General features: G+C 40.7%; 1 protein-coding gene across 4 annotated transcripts in view; it reads right to left on the bottom strand.

Annotated features, from left to right (window-relative positions):
* Positions 1-727: 727 nt before the first annotated feature.
* The window catches only part of TDRD1 (tudor domain containing 1), a 44,160-nt gene continuing 22,193 nt past the window's right edge, over positions 728-22,694 (bottom strand). For all 4 annotated transcript variants that reach the window (XM_059730135.1, XM_014594648.3, XM_014594650.3 and 1 more), the window contains exons 13-25: positions 21,265-21,372; positions 17,812-17,982; positions 15,046-15,294; positions 14,139-14,258; positions 12,539-12,649; positions 11,679-11,849; positions 10,466-10,720; positions 8,660-8,779; positions 7,516-7,629; positions 6,896-7,063; positions 5,803-6,030; positions 5,355-5,401; positions 728-3,675 (exon numbers count right to left, since the gene is read on the bottom strand). In XM_059730135.1, the coding sequence (XP_059586118.1) occupies positions 3,568-3,675; positions 5,355-5,401; positions 5,803-6,030; positions 6,896-7,063; positions 7,516-7,629; positions 8,660-8,779; positions 10,466-10,720; positions 11,679-11,849; positions 12,539-12,649; positions 14,139-14,258; positions 15,046-15,294; positions 17,812-17,982; positions 21,265-21,372 (1,970 nt within the window). In that variant the 3' untranslated portion in view covers positions 728-3,567. The remainder of the gene's footprint in view (positions 3,676-5,354; positions 5,402-5,802; positions 6,031-6,895; positions 7,064-7,515; positions 7,630-8,659; positions 8,780-10,465; positions 10,721-11,678; positions 11,850-12,538; positions 12,650-14,138; positions 14,259-15,045; positions 15,295-17,811; positions 17,983-21,264; positions 21,373-22,694) is intronic.

The following is a 22,694-nucleotide window of genomic DNA, read 5'->3' on the forward strand; positions in this document are numbered from 1 at the left end:
GACTCAGATCTACTTTCTTCCTTCTGGAAAAGAGAACACAGATGAATATATTTTTTGATATGACACATTACTATCTCCTATTTCTACCCCAACCCTATCCTTCTGAAACAGAGTATACACCATCAGTGTTGATGCTCCAGGTCACAACAGTTGTCCCATTAAGCCTCTGTAATAATACCAATTAAGCCAGGGCTCTATATGGTTAGGCCTGCCAGTTCCTCTCCCTGGTGTGGTTTTCCATACTGCTTGCATTTCTACATGTGTATCTGAAGCATGTTGCATTTTGACTGCTCATTTCTCTCTTGCCTCCCTTTTTCTTGTCCTGCAACTCTGTAGGCCATCCCACGAATGAGCTACTTCTTCCAGTACTCTTCCTTCTGGATTGTCAACCCCATTACATAACTCTCCCACTGGATAAGGATTATATCAGACTATGCATTAGAGAGGTTTTAAGAATAGTGAGATAAGGAAAAAAAACAACTATGGAAGAAAATGATTATTCCTAGAAGTGACTGATGGCATTTCCAGTGTTATGGCATGAAGCATCTGGGGGAGCATCTGTGCAGTGCACCGTGTGTGGCCTGTACAGCATGTTGCCCTCAGAAACTCAGAAGTTGGATAGCCCTGCATTAAAAGACAACATTTACATTTTAATTAGATGAATGCCAAAATATGCAGCGTGAAAAGGGACCGAGTTTTTTTTAAAGTGATACAAATTGAAAGAATCTTAAACAGAAAGATTATTTTATTAGTCATGATAACAAGATAAAAGATAACAAGTCTCAAGAGGTCTTCAAAAACTCAACAAACCCCCCCACCATTTCTAAGTTACTGTAAGGTTTAAATAAGGTTACAAACATTTGATATGCGAAGTTTGTACAATGCCTGCATACTATTACTTTATGAGCTGAATTATCTGCATTCAGAGCTTAATTAACCACAGCTTGTTCATCACCTTGTTTCTTGCAGAAGCTAGAGGCAAAACTTAGCTTATTACTATCTCCTTTGGCAATATTTCAAAGTTTACTGTGATGTTTTCACAAATATTTATACAACAGAAAAAAACCTCACTAACTGTTCACTAGGGCAATTGTAAACTCAGTAGAATTCTTGCTATTCAAAACAGGACATCTCCTAAATATTTCAAAACTAATATAGTCACTCTGAGAATTGCTTCCTTTGCACTAGATAAAGTGGAAACCAAATCATACCCTTATATCAAGACAAAGCTGTGGAGAAACCCACGCTGATCAAGTATGAAGATATAAACTAATAGATAATTCAGACTGTTTCACAAACTCTAGAGACAGAAAACAAGGATTATGCATTTTCAAGCAGTAGGAGGACTGGTGGTCCAAGCACAGCCAAGTGTCATGAGACCTGGGTTCTGCCCCTAATTCTGCCACAGACTGCCTGTGTAACCTTGGAGAAGTCACCTCTATGACTCAGTTCCCTATCTGTAAAATGGAGATAATCCTGACCTTCCACTTCCAAAGAGTGATAAATCATCTTTATATTAAAAAGTGCTGTACCAGTGCAAAGTATTACTGGTTCTCTCGCATCTGAGAAGCTAAGATCTTTAGATTTAACTCCTTAAGAAAATATCTAGATTAGAGATTCTCCTCTACTTCCACCAAGGTCTACAGATAAGATTAGCCCTCAGATACATGTTCACAGCTCTTACTGAAGTCAGCAAGAGCTAGTACAGAAAGGCTTATGGCCAAGCAATGTTGCTCCCTTGTTTCTTATGCTGAAATTAGGAACTACTGCAGCAAAAATATGGGAAACAATTTCTTTCTTCACTAAGAAAACCTTTCAGTTTATCTCCAAACATTTACTGGGACAGCTTTCTTGAAAAGAAGTGGAACTTTATGGTGACAATTAACAGATCTACCATACCAGCTTTGGTTTAAATAACTTGATTTTTGTGATTTTTTTCTATTTTCTTCAATGTAAAGAGTTAGATGTGCAACACAGTAATCTTCTGACTTCCAAAGGAAGTTTTACACATTAATTTTTTAATCACAGATTCTGGTACTAAGTAAACAGAAGCCAATTTTTATAAGAAAAGTGAACTTAAAGTAGCAATAGGTAACATACAGAAATTTCCCATTTCTGTTACTGCACAAGTTAACGTCGCTAAAACATGGACCACTAAATAGGCTGGACCATGCAAGTAGGCCAAAAGTGTAGGCAGGGATAGTGTGTGGTACATTTTCTCCACAACTCAAACCAACAAAGAATGCTATACAAATAATACAGAAGGCTGACTTAATCTGGATATAACAAGTATTTGAATGGTATTCGAGTCGTTTCATACTTTCTGAACAGTAACGGATATACACTGCAAATTGCTGTTAGTGAAAGTATGAAACTAAAACAACAGGAATATACTAACTGGTCTTGGGAGTAGTATGAACTTGCGAGTAGTTCTCTTCTTATTGGTCGTACTAAACTGTTCAAAATAAATAGTACAAACATGATTGATTAAGGCAACAAGCTTTACTCATAATTTCTAGAAGAGTGAAACAAACTGGTGGCACCTTGATGCAAACAAAGCATTGTAATGCAGTTTGTCTTACCTCCTACAGATTGGTTGCAATGCTTGTGAGAAGTCTTGTGCAGTACTGTCAAAAGTTTACATCTCTAAAAGTAGCTGTACAGGAGCAAAGGCAATACAAAGTTTTCCAAATACTGAAGCAAGCTCTAAAGTTGAGATGGAAATTCAATCTCTGTTGACTGACTCCTTGATTTACATGCAAAGACTGTCAATAATGGTACCAAATTTTGAAAAGTAGGTGTCCTTTCTAATAAAGATAGTAAATACTATGCACTGGTACAATATCCAAGTATGATCAGGGACTTCATGTATCTTTATTTTATAGACTGGGAAATAGATGAGGAATGTAGCAACTTATCTAGATTCAGGATCAGGAGTGAAGTCCAGCACAGAACCCATGAATCTGGACTCTCAATTCCTGCTTTTAAGCACTAAACCACTAGCTGAAAAACTGGGTTGAATTTAATGATCCCAAATGCTCATTCGTATCTCACAGAAGCCTTAGAGGGTTGTAGTCATTCACATTATAGACACACTGGTGGCAAATGAAAGAGGAAAAATAAGGCTGGAAATAAATTTCTCCCAAGTTAGAACTAAAATATTCAATAAACTAAAAGGGAAAAATTGGTATCCGTACAGTTTTTCTTCATGATAGTCAACAGACATAAGATTTCTTTTCACACTCAAATATTAAATACCTGCTATACATAAAAAGTAAAAATAAATTTGCATTTCAGAATGCATGTGCTGTAAGTTGTTAAAGAAACAGCTGCCAAAAAAAATTACTACAGTTCAAAGGAATCACAGCACTGAAACTTCATGCTGCAACTTGGCTCCGGTGTACACGTTCACAGTAATATTCCATGTGTTTGAGTATATTTAGACAACACTTAACAGGAAATTCAACACCTGAATACAAGTACTGTTCTAGGAATGAGAACAGCAAGAAGCATCAAATTTATCAATACGGCCAACATAACACATCTATATAAGCATATCAGCATTCATCAAGTCAGGCAGACTTTGCGTTCTAACATTTTTTCCATTTCACTAAGACCATCTTGATCCACACATTTATTTAAAAGGAAGAGGAGTATCTGCTCATGTTTTTCAATCTGTGGAAGGAAGAGAAAGAATTAGTAATTAGGTTTCCATATAAAAAGTGTTGTTTTTTTAAACTTGCACTTAATATAACTCCAAATACTACAGAAGCATCCAAGTTCCTATGCCAATTTAGAAGATTTACAAATCACCTCTCCTTATTTGTCAGTGGTTTTCTTCTGTTGCATGAAACAGAAGTGCATTGAGTTCGACTAATCCTCAATTTTTAGGGGAATATACACACTCAAAAATGATTAAACAAGATGCTGAAATGAGCGCTGATGTCAGGAGGTCAACAGGCCAGACCAGTGGGCAATAAAGGTATCCCCGTCAATAAATGTCATCTGCCCCGACGCAGGCCTGGGCCAAGACTACCTAACTCCAAGTAACTTCCGGAAGCCCTCTGTTCCTCCTCCATCCCACCCCTTCCTATCTTGGTGGATTCAGACTTCTGCACTCATCCAATCCTACTACCACAGCGGTTCCCAAACTTTTTTTTTTGCTGTGACGCCAAATCGGTTATCAACAGGACCTCTCGACCTGGAGCCGTGGGGGCTGCTGAAAACAAAGTGTGGCAGCCCGGGGTAGCCATCATAGCCTCCTTTGTGCACAGCAGCCCTGCCCCACCCGCCACTCCTGGGCCACATGCAAGTGTGTATGGGCCTGTTGTGACCCTACTGAGGGCCCCCCCCTCCCCGATTTGGGTCATGCCCCAAGGCTGGGAACCAATGTACTACTATCACATTGGAACTGAAGAAGTTCAGTTAAGAGACTACATAGAAAGATTTCTCACTGCTACTGATCTAAATGCTATTGGGAGAAAAGGACTGTAGTGGAAGACAGACAAGCAAGTTCAATAACAAAAGAGATTTCCCATGCATCGGCTTTTAAATTCCTAGCATCTGTACTCTTAGAGAGTTTCCCTAGCTTCTACAACTGCTTTTTAGAGACTCTGACTCCCTCATTCTCAAGTTACCAAAGCAGTTGAGAATTTCTGAACACCAACGCAGCTGGCCCTGCCTCTTGCAGAAAGTTCGAAATTCCTTGCAAATACGAATGTTTTCCTATAACTGGAAAGCAGTATATGAAGACACTGTTGCATTAATGTCATACTCTTTATTCAATACCAAACTTGTTCTTGTTAACCAACAACAATGATCTTTGCTTTTCTGGGCAAATCTGGGCATCTGTCCAAGCACTTTTGAAATCAATCTTTTTTGCAATTTAAATTTGAGCTCTTATTTTTATTATTATTTGCACGGCTGTCAAGAAATGGAGCTGAAGTTGAATAAAAACTGTTCAGAGTCATGGTTCTATAGCTTGCATGTGTAAAAAAAAAAAAAGCCCCAAATAAGCAGAAAAATTTTGGCCGTTTATCTAAAGTATATACCCAAATGTAATGTCTCATTTGTCATCTACCAGTTTACAGTTTTAACGGCATCTGTTATATACTTGGACCTGACCAAGAACACTCCCCCTGCTCCGTACCCTATTATGGCATTTTGATTTATTCCACCACTTTAAAAAGGTAATATTGGAAGCTTTAGAAGTTTTTTGGACACAATGCACTTTTCTTCAATTTTGTAACTGGCTATGAAATTTAAGTAGTCTTTTCCTGAGCTGTTTTTTTTAAATAAACAACAACAAGTTTAGGAGAGAAGGTAGGAGCTTCACATAAAATCTGAAACCTTACTTGCTTTCTTAATTCTGTGCAGCAGCATTTAGTCTCACTGGCATGCTCTATATGAAAAAAAATGAAATAAACAGATCAGTTAAATGTGATTATTAACCGTTGTTAATTAGCTAAACAGTCTATAAGCCAGTGTTTCCCCCACTGAGGCACGATCCCTTGGGAGATGAAGCAGGGGAGGTGGGTCACAACTCTCCAGACACGTGAAGATCATGTAAATGCTACACATGCACCTAACAACTGAACAAAAAATTTACTTTCTGATGTAGGGGAGCACAAGAGTGGCCAACTTTACTGTGAGACGGCATAAACTCAAATAGTTTGAAAAATGCTGCGTCTAAACCTAACGGGATTTCATAAGGATAATGGTACATGTGCAGATATCACTTTTTTTGAACACCAGAATTTAGAAGCAGAGTATCTTTTTGTGAGAAAAAAAAAAAAATACTACCTTGGGGTAGAATACTTGGATTTCCAGTAGCAGAAGGTTTGGCCGAACTTTCCATTACTAATTTGTCGGCTACATTTAGATTACCATTTTCAAAGCTTTTCACCACAGATACCACGTGAATATTCTCTGTGATTCCTTTCACCATAACTGTGACACTCTTCCCTGATGCAAGTGTTTTTGGCAAATCTGTCACTAATGCAGACCAGTCCCCATCAAATTGCACAATCCCTGGAAAATAAAATTAAAAAAAGTCAACCAAGTTCTAGCTTTGATTGTAAACAGCTGCAAAATTTCTTTTCCACCATCATTTGAATTTTAACTATACACAAGTAAAAACTTTTAGAAAGTACTCTGCAAAGTTAAAGTTAATACCCATATTCCAATTTTCTATTAAATTAGGAGTAATTTCATTTTCCCATGTTTTTTCTCCTGCAGAACAAGTTACTTCAGAAAAAAATTCTAGCAGTCATTTTAAAATCACCTTTACAAGTGCTAAAAAATTGAGACTTCATCTATATCAGGGGTTCTCAAACAGCCATGAGGCCCCCTCACAGGTGCTGCACCACCAGGCAGGTAAAACTGCCCTATACGCTCCCCCCTTCACTAGGGGTCTCTAATCAGACTAAAGCAGGCAGCAAAGCTGCCTCATTCTGTTCAGTATTTCCTTGTCTGGCACACCTCATAAGCCTCCTGAAAATAGGCATGGGTAGAAATGTACTGTCTACTTCTGTTTCTGGAAGGAGTGTAGGGGATGCCAGATCAGATGCACAGGAGGCAGCTCCTGTCTTCTTCAGGCAGATTAAAAGAGCCCTAATGCAGGAGATGCTCATGCCCAAGACAGCCCTTCCTGGGCTGTTTGTGCAGCAGGCACACGAGGCAGTTTCACTTGGAAGCAGCATAATCTGGCTGAGAAGCACTGAAGTAAACCGAGACAGCACCAACAGTGGTTCTCGGCCAGGGATGCAGTCACATTCAATAAAGGAGGTGAGATGCACTGATGTAGATTATCAATACAGAAGAATTAACTATAAATTATATCAAAACTAAATAACCACATTTAAGTAATTAAGAAAGTATGTGGTTGTACTTTTACCTGCAAGAGAACACTTAATTATCTGAAAGGGCAGCTTTAAGTGGCACGCAGTAATAGGCATCACTTTAGAAAATCGTAGAGTTTCTGTGTTTCCATAATCTCCATATACTACCTTCACATCGGAAGGAGAAACTTGCAAGGCAACAGCTCTGTACCAATGACCATCACCTGAAAAAAAAAAAAAAAAAAAGGGACAAAATGCGTGAACCTCTTTATACTAGGATCACCATTTAGTGGATCAGAGAAGCCCACCTGTGGCATGGATGCAAACATAAAACCTGTGAGCCAGATTCAGCCCATGGAACCATTCCATCCACCTTGTTGGTAGTTTAAGGGGCTACCCGAAGTTCGTGGCACGGCCTCCTGCAGAGTTCAGGATCCCTGGACCCCAGTGAATATTGCCATTGATGGCAGGCCCAAAGCCCTGCACTGCCACCCACACCCTAACCCACTGCTGGCCCCGTGTATCCAGTTTAGGAAGAGCTGCCATAGTCTGGATCCAGCTCAGGGTGAGTTTGACATTCTTGTTTTAAAAAGATGATCATCTCTTTATAAAATGCTACTATTTATTTGCAGTGGCAAAATCAATTTGGATCACATTTTCTGTTAAAAACTCTCACCTGAAAACTTGGCACAACAGGCTTCACCAACTTTTGGTTTGAACGACTGACTGCTACAAGAGCTGCAATATTCTGCCAGTTCAATCATCAATGTGCAGAGCTTGTCTTGATCCACTAAAATTAAAGTAAACTGAATCTGTTTAGTACTGTCAGGTTTCAACAATATCTAGGGATGCACCCAATATATCGGTTGGCTATTGGATCAGCACTGATAAAAGGAGATGACATTATTGGTTATCAGCTTTTTTTGGTCTTTGTAGCTGATAAACACGTCTGCGTGCCTCGAGCACTCTGGCAAGCGTAGCCCTGCCCCACTGCCAGCCCAAGCTTGCAGCAGACTACATGTCCTGGCACGCAGGTGGGAGGGGGTGCTGGGAAATAGTCACAGGGCACTGCGCTCAGCAAAGGGACCATTACTGGCTCCTGCTGCCATGGCAATGCCGTGTGCACAAGAACCAGAGCACTGGGACTGCCACAGAAACACCGGGCTGCACACGGATGGGGTATGGCACTGCACAAGGGACGCTTGGCTTTGCTAAGCACCAAGCACCTTTGCAAACGTCTTCTCCTCAATGGCCGTGGGAGCTCAGCTGCATGGGGCCTCCCGGCACTGATGCAGTAGCATGCTCTGGGGCTCTAAATGTGCCTGGCACCACTGTCCAAGTGAGGGTCTGCCCCGCTGGGATGGCAGCACAGCTGCACAGGCGAGGGGGCAACATGCACAGGAATAAGGCAATCGCTACCTTCTTCACTGAGGGGCGGTACATGCAGGAGGTGCATGCATGTGTATTATAAATACAAAACAAACAAAAAAAGGTTTATGTCCATAGTTTAAAATGCCTTGCACTATTACTAAATATCAGTTATTGGATCAGCATTGACTGATATAGTTGGTTAATCAACAGCATCATCATTGGCCAAGAAAATCTTTATTGGTGCACCTCTAATATCAAAAATATATTTAGTAGCACAGGAATACAATTATGTATAGTAATTTTCCTGCAATCTGAGAGGTGTTTCAGTTGGGTGTTGATATCAGCAATCTATTTTGAAATGTTAAATATCTTGTATACATGTCTTGCAAGCATCGCTGTCACTGGGGTGAAATACATTCTTCATTAACAATACAATACCCATTTCTTACCTTTAGTTTCAGACGGCATTGCATAAAACAAATCTGGATTTATCACCTCCACTATGCGAACTGATATAGCTTTATTAATGGGCAATTTTATTGTTTTCCACTGTTCAGATGAGGAAGTTTCTAATGGAATTAGACAGACTAGTAAGATATAGTATACTGCACCTATGCAAATATATTGATCTTGCACATCTAATAGTGGATACTATTCAAGTTAATAAATCTAAAAGGCTGCAGTCACTGAAGTGCTTCTGCAGCAAAAACTGAATGTGGACATATGTAACACCCAAAATATTCTCAATACCCTTTAAACCCCAAGAGTCTAGACATACAGGCCACTTTAGATGGGTTTAAACTTCCTTGAACATTTTGAAAGCATACCAGGTACTATGAACTGGTTTAATGTTGCGTGTAGACACAGGGCATTCCATGCCTAGTATCTGGTCATTCCTGCAGACATCTCAAACTGTGCTGCTCCTCAACCTCCCCCCACAGGGCAATAGGGCTGCTCTGGGTTGAAACCAGGGACTTTACTGCCCAAAGATCAAATTGCCTACAGAGACCAGCCTGCAGGGGTGGGGAAGCAGAAAGCTTCTATGTCACTTTCATTTCCCTGCTAGACCCCAAACAGAGATATGAGACTTGTATGTGGGGGGGGGTAGTAGCCAGGTTCTTGGGGGTGGGTTGTGCTTTTAAACAGTAAAAAACCTGTCAGCTGTTGCAGGGGCACATTCTAGAGCGCCCAGCCCCCTGGTAACCAGGAGCTGGGGGTCACAAATCCCCTGCCAGGACCTGGAAACCAGCTCCACTCCAACCTTCCACCCAATCCAGATGGTCTTTGTCCTCTTCCTGTAGGGGAATCCTGGAGGAAAAATAACTCTGGGAACCAACTCCTGGAAGGCATGATGGTCTAGGTACTCTACCAACCCCTTGCAGCATTTTGGCAACAAGGCAATCCCTAGAAGAGGGGTGGGCAAAATACAGCCTGTGGGACGGATACAGCCCACTAGAGGCCATTCTACCTGGCCCACAGGGCCCCTAAAAGAAAAAAAAAAAAAATGTAGAAAAATAAATGTTTATCTGCCCCTGGCTGCCTGTCATGCAGCCCTCAATGGTTTGCCAGAACTCAGTAAGCAGCCCTCTGCCCAAAATAATTGGCCGCCCCTGCCCAAGGGATCCACTCAGAACCCTTAGCACGCACCATATGTGTGGACACTTCTGTGCAGGAAGATCTATGAACTGGCTCCAAAAATGAGACTTTCTTAGAAAGGTTCAAGTGTTATACGTCTGTCCACACCCTAATACACAAGATATTGTGAACTCGCTTCATTTTCTGTTCATCAGCAGATTTCTAATTTGCCCAAGATATGCCTACATTTTTACAGAAAATATACCAGATATTATTACTAAGTATGTATAATAGAAAACTTAGATAAATACTTAGCCATGTTAGTCTGAAGTCAGGCAGAAAGCTGGGTAAATGTTTAATTTATAGACCAATTAAATCAGAGACATAATATAAGCTTTTGTAAGCCTGAGCTCTTATCATCAGATGCTGCAAATGGCTTAGAAAATTTAGACATTCTTCAAGTTTGCTATATCTGTTACAGAATATTTTAGTAACGGTGGTCCAAAACGTATCTTTTTGGGGGTCTATAATGCCATCTGCACAGTGTCTGGTGTCCAATGGCAAAATCCCTAGCATTTTTAAAACAAGGCATGTCTATTTCACTATTTACTAGTATCTAAGATGCATTAAACTGAAGATAACTCTTCTAGTCAGCCCACAAGAATAAGAGATTTAGTCACCTTGCCACTCTTTTTTGTCAGCAGATTTGGTCAGTAGCACCTCTTTATTTGTTTTAACTTCCTTTAAGGTCAGTTGTTCACAAATTAACATTTCACTGATCATTCTTGGACAACCTGTGGAATTGTCAATGAGCTCTAGTCCGGCACCATTTTTGGTCAAGGAAATTATACTGGCTTGAAGTTTTATCCCTGCTGTGTACATCTGAAATTGTGCTATAGTTTCTGGGAGCCACTGTTTGTTAACAGGCTTTACACCTAAAGAGAGAAGAAGATTTTAAAAAGAAACACACACACAAACAACTTCGGCTCCATGTCTTTTGTTTCTAGAATTAATTATCTCCAAATTAAGAAATATGATGTGGCTGGGAAAAACAAAACAAAACAAAAAGAACCACATTTGCCATCCTAGGAACATGTAGATTGTATATTTATGAAAAACAAGCAGCCCATCTCCCAACCAAATTGACACCCCACCTCACCCCAATCTATAAGAGAATGGTAATTCTTAATGCTGCATGTAGTGTTAGTAAATCAAAATAATATCCTGACTTATAAATCATTATAGAAAGACCAAAGTATTTATTAATAGGGTGAATATAGCCACTCTCTTTTCCTCACCGAGTATATGTAACTGGAGTTGTGATTTAGGAATTTACCTTGAACATCTCTTTTTTTGTAGAACAAGAAGATTTGGAGAAAACATATTTCTCGAAGTAGCCATTTCAATTTTGGGGGGTGGGACCTGAAGCATTTTCTATTTTAAGCCAGTGCTACTGTAGATGTCAGGGGATTTCCAAGTGAGGCAAAACCATGGCCTCACTACACTGACCTGCATCCTAAAAGTGGTTTATCTCAGCACTGCCTCTTGCTTCACATATAAAGCCTTGAGTAGCAATAAGAATTTATACTTATGTAGCATGAAGGGAACAGAAAATATCAGTAGATCTGTAACTGGAAGTTTAAATGTAATGCAATTGCCATTCAGTTCAAGAAAGGGAATGACTTAGAGAGAAAAGTATGGTTGAAACAGCCAAGAAGAAAAATTGCAAACAGTTACAATTTCTTGTATTATAGGTTTTTGTTTTTACATTTAGTAAAATGTGATACGTTTAAAGGCCTACCCTGCTAGCAATTTTGTACAATTTCTAAAAAACAAAGAATATCTGCACCTGTTAAGTGTTCTCTTATTAACATTCATTGTAGGATGACCTACCTGATAGCCAACACTTAATTCCTTGAAATGGAAGTTTCAGGAACTCAAATGAAATCTGTCGGAGCTTATCTGGAGTTACTTCCTCAACGTTTCCATAGTCTACAAACTGTACTTTAACAGCTCCATCTGAAGAAATGTCTTTTACCAAAGCACGGTACCATTTACCATCACCTAGGATTTTAAAAATTTTCAACGTCAACCTAAATTAAGTTCCCATTTATTATTTATTTTTATTGAAAATTCTGATTCTGTTACCTTGCGTGAGATGTGCGATCATTTGCAAACAAAGTGAGCAAGAGAAGAGAAAGTGTTTGTCATTTGCAATTCTGTAGAATTTTAACAGTGAATCTTCTACACTGTTGCAAGTAAGCCCACAAAAGTGGATGGCAATAAAGAATCAACTCTTGTTTCTTTCCAAATACAGAAACCATTTTCAGCCACAAACTACATTAAAGAGTACAAGTAAACTATTAACACTGTACACAAACTAGTGGAAAATCCAATATTTACTTTCTGGAAATAGTAACTTTCCTTCAGATAATAATTAAACTTTCTTTTCTGTACTTTTTTAACAACAAGTAACTGAGCAACTGTCATGATAGCCGCTGGTAAATGTATTAAACTGTACAGGGGAGTCTAAAGGTTCATAGCTGGTCCAAAAATCACTTGTGCCATTTACATACTTGGTTTATCACAGCCAACCGCAGATTTAATTTCCTTTCTTGTTGCTAAATTAAACATACCGTGAGACTGTAGATTTAGAAAGCTGCATGTTAAACAGGATTTTTAACAAATCAGTGATGGAGATGCACTTCCCCTAAATAGAGAGCAAAAGAATAGCAGCAAACAAAATCTCTTACCAGAGAAAAAAGCACAGCAAGGTTCTCCCCTTACAGGTTTGAAACTAGGAGCTGAAGCCTGCTGGCAGTATTCTGCCAAGGATTTGTTGAGTACATTTAGAGCATTCAAGTCTAAGTAGAACGTAAAAATAAATATGAACACAAAACTAAAGCAAAAAGTTTATTCACAACATCAATATTATCAATTAATAAAATACATTTAGAAATATATTTTAAGCCCTTCACATGACCCCATATTCAAATAAAACTTTGGTTTTAATTTTCAAATAAGTTATATGCACATTTCTAAAATTTCTATTTAAACAGCTGCATTTTACTATAAGATGAATCTCATGCCTCAATTGTATTGCACACACTGTGTATGCACAAGACTAACAGCAATGTTATCCACAATAATCCTGAGAGGCATAATTATAACATGATAACTTTAAATGCATAAACAGAACCACCACCTCAAAGACTGAAATCTCAGATTAGCCATCAGTGATGAGCATCTGTGGTTTTAACAAGAAAATAAGATCAACAATGCCCATTTCTCAATTTTTCTATTGCACTTAATTCACTTAACAATGACATAACGCATGACATGTTAGTGGACTAACTCACTCTTATCTCCCTAATGATTCCTTCCACAAAACAGCAAGACTCAGATTTACTACTTAATGATTTACCTCTCAAGTCAGTCACATGGAGTGTTGAGACACTAACAATACTGCACTGAAAATAGTGTCTACATTGGGTATAATTTCAACATGCAAAATAAAATAGGAATGGGTTTAGTAGAATGAACAACTGATAAATGTCTGCTTATCTGTCCAGGACAAAGGAAGGGATGTTGTATGGCAAAGAAAACTGCACAGCACGAAAATTTATTTTGGTGCATTTTATTCCACAATCTAGGCTAAATTTTCAAGACCAAAGGAGACCACTGTGATCATCTAATCCAATCTGCATGATGCAGGCAGTAGTTTCACCCTGTTACTTCTGCATAAAGCCCACACAACCTATAAGTCATAAGATCTTTCAGAAATAAATCCTGAAATAAAAAATCCTGAATTTTCAGGTCTGAAACCGTATAGCATCCACTGTCAGCCACTGAACTTCACTGTGCACTTCACTCTGCGAAATTAAAAACCTCTGCTAATCAAGTCTTTCATGTGTAAGTTCATGTCACCTCTGAACCCAGACAAAGTAAGCCAGAGTCTCATAAAGCCATGTTTTTCCAAACTCCTGAATTCCATTCGTACCTCAAACTTTTTCTGGATTCTCAGTCTTCTTTTAGGAGTATTGACATTAAAACTGGACTCAGCATTCCAGTAATAATGTACGCAGAAAATGTCTAGTCTACACCTGCATAATTCCCTACCCTGCTTATATTAAATATTGCAACAGCCCCCTGAGCTACAGAACTGCATCAGATGAGAAAATTTTCTAATTCCTTTCTAAAGATCCTGCATTCGTTAACATGGTTTCCCACCCATTTGGCCTACCTTCTTTATTCTTACATGTGAAACAATGGCACATTAGAACTACATTAACAAAAGCAAGGGTAAAACAGGCAGTAGTAGTATGCAAAAGACTAAATGCTGATGCAACTTACCATCATTTAAGATGTGACAATAGAACTCTCCAGGACTGTACAACATGCACACTATGACATTTATTGTCTGTTTAAGAGCCAGCTTAACCCACGTCCAATTACCTTTCCTTACTGTGTCTCCTAGGCAAAGAGAAAAGTGAATAGAAAATGACAAAGTAATTAGACATATTAAGTTTATTGGAAAGGAAAAGAAAGTTCATTTTAAACGTCCACTGCTGGTACCTTCTCGCCCATCCTCATAGCAAGTCACCTATCAAAAAATGTTGACTGCTAGCCAGCCTATAGTCAGTCAAATGAGTGACCTAAAAGCTTCTTTTATGTGATCACTGCTGTTAGATTGAGCCGTGGCAGGACTGCAGGTGCAAAAGACCACAGGCAGCTACCCAATGACAACAAGCAGGGAAATTTGTAAGGATATTTTTCTTTTAGACTAGTCTTTTCAGAGTCCCTTCTCCTACTGAGGGAACACTACAAGTGATGCAAGGAAGATGACAATTGGGCACAAGTTGTCCAAAGCACATGTTCCACAAGCAGGTACCTGATGAAACAACTTGCATAATGTATATTGCCTGGAAAAGGAGAACTAAGGATTCAAGATGCATCCAAGGAGGTTGGTGGAGTTTGGGGAGTTTGAAGATGCTTGCCAAAGGTGGAGAAAGAGAGGGGAGGGCAACAGTCTCTCACTGGGTAGACCACTACATTGGAAAGCAGAAAAATGCAGGAACATAGCCATGAAGACAAAGGAAAGGAAGATACCAGTTAGTATAGGATACAGTGTTTAAGAGATTTGCTGCACTAGAAAATAAAGAAGAAACACAAGATGAAAGAGGAAGAAGCAGAAACATGCTAACATAAGAAGAGATCAAACCCCAATGAAAACATACTCCTTTATGTTTTTTAAACTTACCGTTTCCCTCCTTCCCAATGTTACTGGTTTCATGTGCCGTTATGAGAGCCTTGGATTCTTTCATTGCATAGCCTGCTTCTATAAGATGTTTAGATACATTTATTGGAGTGAAAGATTCATCTGTAAACTCAACCACAGAGCTATAATCTGTTTTACCCATTACTCTTACTGTAGTCACTTTATTGTGCACTAGTTGTTTCATGAGAGAAATAGCTTCTGAGGGCCAGGTTCCTAATTGAGGTTTCAGACCTAAAAAGTTTAAAGGAAAATGTAGTTAACTTCTGTTTTCAAAACTGGACTACAGATACTTAGCTTCATTTTCACAAACCTCCCATTCTTATGGAGGTCATTCTTCATAAGCTCATAAAACAATAGGATTTCTTTACTACCTTATGAAAACACATGCCATTTAAAATATGCAATGATTTAATGTCACAGGTTACAATATGCTTAAGGAGAATTATGGTAGTAATCCCAGACCTAACATCCTAGCTTCATTACTAGATGTTAGGGGAACACACTATGCATATCTCAAATACAGTGAAAATAATGCTCAAGATCCTGATTTTTACTGTTTGGCATTGCTTTAAGGTTACTGAGTTAGCTGTAATTGCAGAAAATTGCTAGTACACATGTACATTTGTGGTTTGTGCAATGCTTCCTTCGTGTTGAAAAATAGGAATCCCCTAGAAAGGCAATAAAACACTGTACAACAGCTGCAGCGTTTGGATGCTTTATGAGTAGTATCATCAACAACACATCAAACTATGCCAACATGAAATACAAGGACATCCAGTTGCTCTTCCTGCATTGTTTCATGGTTTTTTTAGATTTGGTCAGTAGTTATAAAGTTTAGTATCCACACCACTGCATATTGTTTTTCACACTGACTCCACACTCAGATATCTTAACATAGTTTCTCAATCACTGCCCCGATGCATGTTACAAGTCAGAGGTGATTAGCATGGCAACTGCACCATATGTAGTAAGTGTTATAGGAGTACCTGTTTTTATGGTGCTGTGAGGTGGCAAACCAGCCAAAAAATGTTTCACAAATACACGGAACATGTTGGTGACTTGTTTGTACAGTGCCATAATTTGCATGTGTGGCACGTCCATGCAGATGCTGACAATCAGCAGATTCTTAACACAGGTACTGGGCAGTTATCATCCGGACCAGGACATCCATGGTCCTGATGCCAAAAGTGGGTTGCCAGAGAAGCAGGTTGCCAGTTTCTAGGGTGGGGAGCCAGGGGAGCCAAGGAATTTCACTTGCCTCCCTACTGGGAAGTTGTAAGACAATCCCTGTGCCTGACCACCTTTCTTGCCTTGCCATGCAGCCTCCTGTGGAAGCCGCAGGGCCAGACCTTTTAAAAATCCAAGTTGTGGGAAGTCCTGGGCCCCCCCCATATCCCAGCTGGTTAATAGCCTTGCCCCAAAGCTCCCAGGGAACTGCAGAACAAGGCACTTTGGATATTCTAGCCACTGGGATTCCAGCATCAGGGAGATGTCCCCCAATCCCAGGACCCCATGTGCCAGAATCTGTAAAGTGTGCAGCCTAGCTGCACACTTAGTTTTAAAATGTCCTGGCACATCAGGACCTCAGGGTCAGGAAGCCTCTCTCTGATCCCAGGGCCCCAATACAGTGGGATCTTTAAAAACTAGGTGTGCAACCCAGCTGCATATTTAAACATCTACTGGGCCCCAGGACCAAGAAGAGGCTCCCTGATCCCAGGATCCTGAGTTTGCAAGCATCATGTGGAGGGAATCACTAACAGCTTCATCCAGAGCTTGCAAACCCATGTCCCACACTCCCTGCTGGCAGTAGCATGATTGGGATCTCATCTCCAATTTCATTCTTGCCTCCAACCATATACACATGGCATGGCAGGACGCAAGTGTTAGAATCTGGGATCAGATCCCTTCACACCATTAATTAAACATCTGCAAACTCCATTAAATCAAGAAACTGTTTTGCAACATTGACTGAGGCAAAGAAATTCAAATGAATCTCTCTTGCAATACCAAAAAAAAAAAAAAGTCAGTTCATGCACCCAGTATAATGTGATTTGGAAGAAAGACTCCATTCAGGGCATGCTCCACGTATATTGGTCCCATTCTGATGGTAAATAGGGTGTCATTCTATGGTTTCCTCTCAAAGATAACTGAAGCCCAAGAAGTATTTTAACTCTGACCTCTGAGCATGATCAATCTGAATACTTACATGTTCACAAAGCTAAAGTAATGTTCAAAAGCATCAAAAGGAACAGTTCTGAACTGGGTGTGTTTGTCCAAAAGAGTGTTAGAGACGTCTAAAAAGTTCAGTCAGATTCTGCTAGCATTTTCATCAGATAAGTCTGTGCAGACCACAGCATGCCAGAAAACTGTACTTTCCACTCTGTGAGCAGCATCACAGATCAAGAGAGAGGTCTGGTACATACAGCTGTCATTCTAACCAAGGGTACCTGTACTGCACCTGTGTAGATCTGTTTAAACTGAAAAATGTTCTAAGTGGCAGGAGGGGATGGTTTGTCATTGTTGTTGATTTTACTGCTAGGGATAACTATGCACATCTGAATAGATTTTAGTCCTAAGAATTTTAGTGTTATCATTATAAAGCAAGTTTCCATAGTTATTACCATTATCCTCATCCTCCCACTTGGTCAGTGGCATAATCTTATCTTCAGGTACATTCTTTAAAAGGTTTCCCCAAAATGTTGAATAATTATTTTGTATTTTGACATACAACAGCTTGCAATTTCTTACCTGCTAAAGTACACTTTATAGCTTGCATCGGCAACTCCAACAGTTTTGGAACCACAGGCCGAAGTCTGGTTATCTGAAGCGTTTCAAAATTACCATAATCTATATAGCCTACCAAAGCAGTATCTTCAGAAATATATGTTATAATAGAAGCACGATACCACTGATTGTCCTCTGGAGAGAAGATGGAGACAAACATGTAGTGCAGGTAAATTTCTTCCACTAAAAGTATTTTTTGATAATACAATATAAAATTGCAACAGCAATCACAGTCCAGAGTTTATACTAGTGTTATAGGCTGAATTACAACTCATTGAAGCTGGTAAGCGAGCCCTTTATTTGGAACAAACAGAAGAATCTATTATGCTCCTTTATAAAAACAGATTGTGGAAACAATAGGAATCGCCACTTTAAAAGATGCACTGCTGTCCAAAAGGAAGAAAGAAAAACAAACAACCCCCCCTAAACAACTGAGCTCTGTGAATGGGGTTTCTGGATATTGCTTAGTAAATAAAACTAATTTTCTCTTTAACAAATCAATCAAATTCTATATAAACTGAGGGTTTGTTTGTTTTGTTTTTTTAAATGAACACTTGTCATTTTTAAATTAAATTTGTCACTTTTAAGTTATGGGCAATATAGTTCAGGGCCAAAATATACAATGCAATGAAACAGATTACTGAGAATGGCTGTGGAACCTTCATACAGACTAGGAAAACAGGGAGCAGCAGTTGGACTAGATGGCCCCTGGAAGTCCCTTCCAGCCTTATTTTTCTATGAACCGCAATATCACAATATTCTCAAAAGTAAAAAAAGACACAAGCAATTTTTGCTGCATAACTGAATTCCCTCTCCAAGTAAAGTAGTACCGCTACCTATAACACTAGGTTCTGTGTTCCCTTAATTGGTCTTAGAGTACAGGGCTCTCCTAAATAGTTTGACCAGAAAATGGAACAAATTTAGGCCTACTGGCTGCTTACAGATGTTAAAAAAATAGAAACAAAGCAAAACAGTGCTTCACTATAAACCTGGCATGCTCCTGTGCCGAGCCCAGCACATGCCCAGAAGAGGCAGTGCATGTGACCCGCCTCACCCAATGTCTGTATGGATTGTGCACTTTACCCGGGGGAGGGGGAGGGGGGGGTGTTAGTGCTTTTATCTAATAGTTGTTAAATCAACTATTAGATAGAAGCACCAAAAAGCCCTGTGTAAGTGCACGATTTATAGATGCTGCAGACCCAGATTAAACTAGCATGGTGTTTCTAGTAAGACATGGGGTTTTTAGGGTTTATTTTTTTTAATGTCTGTAAGCGACCATAAATAGTAGAGATGTGCAAAGCAGGCAGCATTTGATTTGGATTCGGCCGATTCAGGGAACAGCGATTCAATTTGCTGATTCGGATCACAGTGCCGATTTGGATCTGGCTGAATCTGAAGATTCTATTCCGATTCAGAGAGGTTTGATGATTTGGCCACAGACACAGCTTTACAGGGGGTTTTTTTGTTCATTTGTTTTGTTTTTTTACACATACCTTGAAGCACCAGGTGCGGCTCATGAACGCCGAGATGGTGGAGAGGATGGAGCATCTCACAGGAGTGGGATGTGCCCCCCTCCGCATGCTCGGCGGCAGACCCAGAAGTGGACAGGAACTATTTCCGGTCCACTTCTAGGTCTGCCGCCGAGCATGCGGGGGACCATCGCCCACCCCCCTGGCTTGGCTATCGGCCATGGGGGGGCCCTGGGTACTCCCCAGACCCAGGAGACACCGGTCACTGAGCCGGGGGGCAGGTCCCCCACATGCTCTGCAGAGGACCCAGAAGTGGACCAGACGTGCTTCTGGGACACTACATCCACCCCACCATCTCAGCATTCACGGCCACATGTGGTACCTTGAGGTAGGCAGAAAAAGCACATAAAGCTGAATCTATGGCCGAATCGTCAAATCTCTCCAAATCGATTCGGAGGCTTCTGATTCGATTAGGAGAGATTAACAGGTCCCCCGATTCAATTTGAAAATTCAGCCACTGATTCGGGCCAAACCTCCTCTAAATCGAATCAGCGACTGAAGCTTCACACAGCCCTAATAAATAGTACTCTTCTTCCAGCTTAAAGGCTCTCTCCAGAGGTTCACCAATATATCAGTCTATATTGGACCGGCACTGATAAAAGGAAAATTGACATTAAATTGGCAACTGGCTATTTTTGGCTGGTGTAGCTGATAACATCACTGACAAATGCTGTGTGCATGCATGCAGCCACAACATACACAGGCCCAAGAATGCAGGCCAGCAGCTTGAAAACAATGTTTGGTGGGTAAGTCTGGAGGGCGGGGTGGGTAGGGAGGGAGTGGGGCTGAGGCAGGCACTGCTCAGCCAGGGCAGGGTGCAAGATGCAGCTGCGAGAAGCAGAGGCGAGTCCCCACTGCTCTCTGCTCCCCCAGGGCAGTCATGGGGGCTTTACCTCCCTGGATTTGTGCGTGGGGCAAGGGCAGGCTGCTTACTGCAAGCTCAGGGCCAGGGGTTGTGCTGGCTTCTTCCCGGATGGGGGACTAGGCTGGGGCTATGCTCCAGGGGTGGCCGGTCAGCAGCACTAGGAGAGGTGGCTACAAAATAGGCTACAGGCACCCCAAAATTTGCTGTAGGTATCCCATAGAACCCACCCCCCCAAGCACTGCCACTGCCTGCCCTGGCCCAGCCCTGTCAGGAAGAGGCCAGAACCCACAGTGGGCAGCCTGCCCTCGCCCCACACCAATCCAGGGGCACAAGCCCCCCCTGGGGGTATGCACAGTAGCAGGGAGCCACCCTCCTCCCCATCCCTCCAGATGAGCTGCCTATGGCTCTGTCCTGCACCCTGCCCCAACTGGGCAGTACCAGCACTCGCCCCTGCCCCACTCTCTCCCTCTCCACAAGGGACTATCTGCACCCTACCACAGCCTCTTCTCCTCTCCCCCAACAGACTTACTGGCTAGACGCTGCTCTCCAAGCTGCCAGACTGCATATCGGCTTTTTTCGATCGGTATTGGCCAATACGGCTGGTTAATAATCGGCCATTGGCATCAGACAGAAAAATCTTTATCAGTGCACCCCTAGCTCTCTCCTCTCACCTCAGCTTACAGTTTCTCTGTGGTCTTCCTAAATGTAGTTCTACCCAACAATTTGTCCAGTACTACCCATTTGCCTGGTGTGGCTACATGTTCCATCAGTGCTGGCCAAAGTGACTGCTATCACTGACAATTTTGTCCACAGTTAAATTGGACAGGAGCAAAGTGATTAGAAACCTGTAGAAGGTTACTGGGCTTCTAAGAGATTTAAAACTGAATTAGTGAAAACCTGCTTTGTCATTTAAATCGGTTTAGAAATCCTTTGAAGTTTTAGCTTACACATGTGATACAAGGCAAATTTAAAAAAGAGGGCTATTAACAGCTTCTGAGAAGCATTCTTTCCTTCCTCCTTTACCTGTGAACTTAGCACAACAGACATCACCAACAGCTGGACGGAAGTCTGAGGTACTAGGAATTTTGTTACAGTATTCACATAGGGTTGCCTGAAGCTCAGCGAGTTCGCCTGTTGATAGTTTTGGAAAAACGTACATTAAGTCATTTATTAGACAAGCATTACAATATAAAATCCTTCATATCTATATATAAAGATAACATTATATGATCTAACTTAACCATATCATAATATTTTGCATCAAGAATAAAGTATTTTTAGTGCTTGAAAACAGCAGAATTATTTGTAATTCTGCAAACAATTTATGGATTACTTGTAGTATGATAGGATTCTTTTTTAATCCTCAGCCATAGAAAAGACATGCCAAAACTGTGATGTCTAGTAAAAGCACCTCTGAGAAATGTCTTAGAGAATCCTTTGCCAAAACTCGCAATGTGTGCATTTTCAAGAGTGTAATGAGTAAATTAAAGATTTACAGAGAAATCACAGAGCCCCCTGTGACTTTAAGGAATGCAAAGCAACTTTTTGCTTCCTATGGCTGGCACAAAAGAAACTTTTCTTATCAAGTTAACCTTTGGTACTGATAAAGAATTCTGAGGACAGCTTTCCTCTAATCTTCTTTGGCAATCTCTCACAGTTAAGGATGACTGTCTTCCATGGATGTTTTACCTGTGGGTCTAACAATGGCTTATCCAGGATCAGCCAACTCCGTTTCAATTTGGAAATGTGTTTCCATGTGGGGCAGGTGGCTCTGGATTCTTGATTTGGTCCATGACACACTACTTCTGCCACTCCCGCTTTTCCATTTCCTTTTGTCATTGTAAGGTTTCAAAGTTCTGAGCTACTTGCAACAGGGTCTTCTTCTGTTTGAGGTGGTCCTGAGCAATATTCTCCCACAAGTTCACGTCAATGTTGCATTTTTTCCAAGCTGGCCTTGAAGCGCTTTTTTTGCCCTCACTCTTGGGCATATGCCTCAACTGAGCTGGGAGAATAAAACTTGCTTCGGGAGTCTGGAGTTGGACATCCAGATGATGTGGCCAGCACAGCAAAGTTTATGTCAGATGATCATCATCTTGAGGCGTGTAGTGTTTGCTTGCAAAAGGACACTAGTGTTGGTTCTCACTGGATTCAAAGGAACTTCCGCAGGTAGCATTGATGGTAGTTCAGCAGCAACTTGGACAATGTATAGGAGACACCTCGTGTCTCAGCTTTGTAAGGTAAGGTGAGAATTAGAACTGCTTGATAAACCAGGAACTTGGTTTTGGATTTGATGTCTCAATCTTCAAACACCCATTTTCTCCGGAGTCCAAAGGCTGCACCTACACATTTGAGGTGATGCTGGATTTCTTCAAGTGTCAGCCTTCTACAAGAGATGGCTTTCAAGATATGGGAAATACTCAGTTCTTCAGAGGCTCACCATACATTTGAATTAA

This window comes from Alligator mississippiensis, chromosome 6 (genome assembly GCF_030867095.1).
Source record: "Alligator mississippiensis isolate rAllMis1 chromosome 6, rAllMis1, whole genome shotgun sequence".
Lineage (NCBI taxonomy): Eukaryota > Metazoa > Chordata > Crocodylia > Alligatoridae > Alligator > Alligator mississippiensis.